The sequence below is a fragment of the Apaloderma vittatum genome, unplaced genomic scaffold, assembly GCF_000703405.1.
Source record: "Apaloderma vittatum isolate BGI_N311 unplaced genomic scaffold, ASM70340v1 scaffold3865, whole genome shotgun sequence".
In the NCBI taxonomy this organism is placed as follows: domain Eukaryota; kingdom Metazoa; phylum Chordata; class Aves; order Trogoniformes; family Trogonidae; genus Apaloderma; species Apaloderma vittatum.
In genome coordinates this window covers 51,896-57,895 of record NW_009716387.1, presented here as the reverse complement: position 1 = coordinate 57,895, position 6,000 = coordinate 51,896, and the positions used below count along the sequence as shown (strand labels likewise).

The 6,000-nt window shown below is 38.9% G+C and overlaps 1 protein-coding gene across 1 annotated transcript in view; it reads left to right on the top strand.

Annotated features, from left to right (window-relative positions):
- GREB1 (growth regulation by estrogen in breast cancer 1) overlaps positions 1-6,000 on the top strand; it is a gene marked incomplete at its 5' end in the record, with an annotated part of 52,053 nt that overhangs the window by 30,752 nt on the left and 15,301 nt on the right. Inside the window, one exon of the mRNA XM_009869506.1 lies at positions 4,142-4,244. Within this exon, the coding sequence (XP_009867808.1) occupies positions 4,142-4,244 (103 nt within the window). The remainder of the gene's footprint in view (positions 1-4,141; positions 4,245-6,000) is intronic.

Here is a 6,000-nt window from a genome sequence, read left to right as displayed (position 1 = left end):
GCAGGGCCAAGTGCAAAGTCCTGCACCTGGGTCAAGGCAATTCCAAGCATAAATACAGGCTGGGTGATGAGTAGATGGAGAGTAGCCTTGCAGAGAAGGACTTGGGAGTGCTGGTTGATGAAACACTGGACATGAGCTGGCAATGTGTGCTGGCAGCCCAGAAGTCCATCAAAAGCACGGGCTGCATCAAAAGAAGTGCGGCCAGTGAGTCAAGGGAGGTGATTCTGTCCCTCTACTCTGCTCTTGTGAGACCCCACCTGAGGTTCTGTGTCCAACTCTGGAGGCCCCAACATAACAGGTACATAGACCTGTTGGAGAGAGTCCAGAGGAGGGCCACAAAGATGATCAAAGGGCTGGAGCACCTTCCCTATGAGGACAGGCTGAGAGAGTCAAGGTTGTTCAGCCTGGAGAAGAGAAGGCTCCAGGGAGACCTTACAGCAGCCTTCCAGTACTTCGAGGGATCCTACAGGAAAGAAAGGGAGGGACAGTTTACAAGGGCATGTAGTGATAGGACAAGGGGCAATGGTTTCAAACTGAAAGAGGGTAGATTTAAATTAGCTATTAGGAAGTTCTTCACTATGAACACGTTGCCCAAAGAAGTTGTGGATGCCCCATCCCTGGCAGTGTTCAAGGCCAGGCTGGATGGGGCTTTGAGCAACCTGGTCTACTGGAAAGTGTCCCTGCCCATGGTGGTGGGGTTGGAACTAGACGATCTTTAAGGTCCCTTCCAACCCAAACCATTCTATGATTCTATGATTTTACATGGACTTAACACCTATTGTATGTTCTATACAGGCAGAAATCAAAATAGTTATTAGGCAGCACCTCTCTGAGTGTTAATAATAATATTGCAGCCAGCGTTTAATAGTGTCAGAGTACTACCTTTCAAAAAGTTAGGAAACAGTTGTTTTCTTTATCAGGCAGTGATTAGTACAATTTGTTGATTAAAATGAAAAATATGAAATCAACATAGGAAGAAAACTAGGCACATTAATGAAACAAAATTATAATCTCACTGTCAGGGTAATTAGTAATAAAGTACACTGACCATTCTGTCACATAGATATTTTACCATCTGTACTGGTCAAAATGTTTTGCTAGAGGACTTGATGCATTTTTACAAGGAAAATTACATACATTAGAAGACAATACGTGCATTATTTTTACAAGAGGCTTTATGAAACACAGCAAAACCTGGATAGTTAGAGAATAGACCTATATCTTTATTTGTAAGTTAGCTCATATCATCGAAGTTAAGCCATTTGTTAGTGAGGAAGAATATATATGCACCACTATGAACAACATTATCTTATCTATAGATAGAAATCTCATCCCTAGTGCACCCAGGAAAATGCCTATAGGGAATCCTAAATTCACTAAAATACATTTCTTAGAAACATTCATCTTAGAACTTCCCAAACTGCAAATAAAGATTTTGTACCTTTGGTTTTGAACTGGATATTACACTTCAAAGTAGCATTTTCCTTAAGTGTGGAAGCTGCTTGAGAGTACACTTCAGTCCTGTGGCACCACGTCCAGGCAATGAAGCAAGTGTGTCTTAAGACCCTTTCTAAGGAAGAAAACTGCTGCCCATGTTATTTGGTTTTCTTCTACTTCTATTAAAATCTGATTACAAGGGACTTGTATACCATTCAGATTATGTAAGAAAAATATTAGGGAAATACTTATCTACTGTTAGCTGTGTTTAAGAAGAATGTAGCAAGTGAAAACAAGAAGAGCAAGCACCATTTGACCACCTGTGTGTGGACCATCAGCATGCTTTCTATGAATCACTTTTTTTGCAGACCATAGTTTGAAAACTACACCTGTGGTCTGTGAAGAACTATCTCACCTGGAAATTAAAATAGAAAAGCCTTATGGAATTATTTCCCCTTTTGGTATATTTCTCCAAATGTGAAAACTGAAATCAGATGATACTTTATGGCAACATGTAAGAATAATAAAGTTCTTCTAGTGGTCCTTGTGTCCAATGTCTGGAACAGGTTAAAAAAAGAAAATGCATTACTGTTAGTAATTTAATTTACCAAAAAGAAGTAATAAGGTTTTCAGCCTGTTGAAAATTCCAAGTATATACTTCAAACAGAGAAGCAACACATCATCAGTAGGGTAAAACTAACCTGTCTCATGACGGTCTAAGCCCAGCTCACGTTCCCTATTAGTGGGTGAACAATCCAACGCTTGGTGAATTCTGCTTCACAATGATAGGAAGAGCCGACATTGAAGGATCAAAAAGCGACGTCACTATGAGTTTTTTACATGAATATCTGATATTGAGGGAACAGGCTGCGTACTTTTGACAAATGATCTCTCAGTTGTTTGAAATCAGGGAACTGTTAATCTGTGTTAAACATCCTGTGTTTAATGAAATGATGATCAGAGGTGCTTTAAAAGAATATGTTTATAAGGGCGTATAAAGGTAATCTCAGTTCTGAGAGAAAACAGCTGAAGTGTTTTCTTCTAAAACTAAGTATCATCAGATGTGGGAGGATAAAATGTTTTTGTTTCACTCCCCAATCAATAGCCATTGCATCCAAGTTTAGAGCCCTGTTCCAAGACTGATAGAAAGATTCTTATTAGTCTTAATTGGTTTTACATAAAAACCGAGACTGGGAATTAGAAACCTCTGGTGCATGGACTGAATATGGTCCGTGCTACCATTTCCTCTATTTAAAGTCACTTTTTTCCTGTTTTACTCCTGGATAACAGAGTTTTGTGCTAACACATGCTGTACCATGTGTACTTGAAAGTCTTATCTGATATTCAACAGGGATAACAGTACCCTTTTCCACCCTTGGCAAGCAGCTCTTTAAAATGCAGTCAGATACTGAACTTTGACCAGAACAGATGTTTACCTACTCTTGCTCCAACTTCAAAGTCTCCTTTTCTCAATTGTTCAGAGAAAATGAAAATTTCACTTGACATATATAGAAAATAGTAAATCCAATTCTATATTTACTAATTCAACATCCTATGCTTCTGACATGTCCTAGCAGTAATGTCAGTGATTCTCAATTTTCAATTCAGTAGTGATACAGACTCAGTGCAAATCTGATACCCCTTTGTGGAATCAGACGGTTGTAGGAGCACGTCACAACTGATCTACAGGTTAACCTCACCCTGGACAGTCTTAACATCTTACAGCTGGACACCAGTGCTGTTCTTACGTCTTGTCAACTGGGTATCAGTGCCATTCTGAGGCTGAACTACACACACACAAAATCATGGTGCATTTATTCTCCTGTGAGAGTGTCATGAGCTTGCTTGTTTCGTTGCTCATTTGAAACTCCTTGTGTGCTGCTTCCTGTTCCAGTGTAATGGTTTGTAAAGCTGTCTGCTTAGATATGCCATTATTTACTTGATGTTATCGTCAGCAAACTTTATGTGGAAGACACAGGACAATCCACTGGATAAATCATTGCCTGTAGCTTATGTCTTTCATCTGAAGAAAAAAAACACTATAAACTTGCTGCAAGGAAGAGAAGATGTATATATAATGTGTTGGTGGGGTAAAAATGGAGACAGTTATAGCCTTAAAATAATTTTTAAACAGACATTTGAAAGGGAATTTTAAAACAGTGTAAGGGAAATAATATATTTTCAGCACTAGACATGGAACAACACTTTGTTATATACATTATGTGGCGTGCAGAAGTTCTCCTACAGTTTCACACCACTTCGTTCTTCAGGATGGTCACTGGACATCAGTAGCAGTCAATGTACTGGTAAAATAAGCAAATGTGAAAGGGTTGAGGTAATTCTTTAGTCATCTTGTTGTTTGAGCAGTTTTTCTGGAGCATTTTATGAGCTTGCATAGATTTTTAAAAGTTCATTGCCTATGTAGAAACTAGAACATCAGGTGAGAAAATTCTCGTCTGTGGGCCTATAATTAGACCTATGATACAGAATGCATTTTCCAAACTAGGTTCCTGCAGAGAGAGGACAAAACTATTGAGCATTTAAGCATTTCATTTATGGAAATGAATATGCAAATACAGGGATATGCAAGCGCTGAATATTGATATTAGGTTTCACTGCAGCTGCAATTTCCAGATATGTGGAAAAGTAATATGTTGAAAAATGAAAGATTACTTTTGTTTGTTTCTAATTTATATATTTACAGATAGGGAAAACAGGTGCTTATCTGCAGTTCCTCAGTATTTTGTCCCGAATGCTGATTAGACTGACAGAAGTGGATGTTTATGATGAGGAAGAAATCAACACTAGTAAGTTCTTTACATACAAATATTTACTTCTGGCGATTGTAGAAAATTGTTATGTTAAACTGAAAAGTAGTTGTGTGTATATTCTATGCCGTTCACTTTTGCAATTAATTTACACTACTGAAATATTTTGAGAATCTTTTTGTGTGATCTTGAACTGATATTTTACTATGCTGTTTCACTCATAATTTAGAGTTTAGTCTTCCTTTCAGTAAGAAAACTGCATACCTCCATTTTCTGGGGAAGTAATCAATAGCATTTACATATATTAAATGATATGCAGCCGTTGGTTTTGAGTTTAGAGTTGGAACAAACTTTTGTGGTAAACTATACAAAAAGAATCAGTGAAATTCTGGGAGATTTATACTGTGAGGCGCAGCGCCATATTTTCTAAGTAGATAAGAATATATGAGGGAAGAAAACAGTTCCAGCTCTCTAATACTTATTTTTAATCCAAACTTCTTTTATTTACCGTTTATTGCTCCCCTGTGTTTCCAGATGCACGTTTGCATTTAAGGGCTGGATAAAGTAGAAAAGTAAGAGTGATATATTGTGGGGTATGTCTAATTCTGGACTAAAAGCATACCTATGGTCAGCCTTGAAGAGTCTCAGGTGGGTGCTACCTGCCTGCTAGCTGTCTCCATCAGACCTTGGCTGGAAGCTGTTCAGTTGTTTTATGTGGGACTGTGCCTCAGCTCTTGTCTCTGAGGGCTTTTTGGGGCAGTAGCCAGGAGTCTTCCTCCACACTGAACTGTGCCTGAGAAAGAGGCATCTGGCCCCCAAGGTTTATGGCCAAACCCGTGGAAGAGGTGACTAGCCTGCTAGAGGAGAGATTTGTGCAAGCAGTCCTTTGTATTTTAGGCAAGGTTTTTGAGGTAACTCACAGTCAGGGCATGAAGATCATTTCACCATCTGACTAATTCCACCTGAGTTTCATATTTACTTTGGGTGCCAGAAGACAGAATCACAGAATCACAGAATGTCGGGGGTTGGAAGGGACCTCAAAAGATCATCTAGTCCAGCCCCACTGCCAGAGCAGGAACACCCATAGAATCTCACCTGATGTAAATCATTTAGTCTATACTCACAGACATGGAGTTACGGCTCTTTACAGCAGCTTACGGCTGAGCCCCAAACCGAACTCCCCACTACTGTCCATTTTACTCTTGTCTGAGAGTCCATTTACCTCTTGACAAAGGTAGAAAAGTGTTTTATAAGGACTTGCGTGCATCTGGGTTTTTATGTCAGTCAACCAGTTTCAGAAGAAGGCATTTCACTGCACATTATGCCAATATCACTTACTATTCTTCTCTTATTATAGGGTGAATTATCTTTGATTACTCTGGTCTTATCACTAGAAGGGGAATTCGACTTAAACTCTGCACTGTATTTAATAGTGCAATTTCTAAAGCTTTTAAAGGACTTGTTTTCCTCAGTGAGAGTAATCTATCTTTCCTCAACTGAGTTCACAAATGTAGTGGTCACTGGAATGACTCCAAATACCTGGATGCAGGTAGATCAGCCTTATCAGACCCTTGGCATTGTTTTCATCATCATCCCACCAACTGCTCCAGCAACATTTCAGAGGCAGTTAATCGATAACAAAGGTTTAACAGCCAGAATTGCATTGAGGTCTGAGGCACATTTGTTCAAAGGTACACCTCTTGATGCATACTAGTATTGCTTCCTCAGAATTATAAAAGAAAAATTGATGCAGGAATAACAGTCATAGCAAATATAATAGCAATATAGCAATATA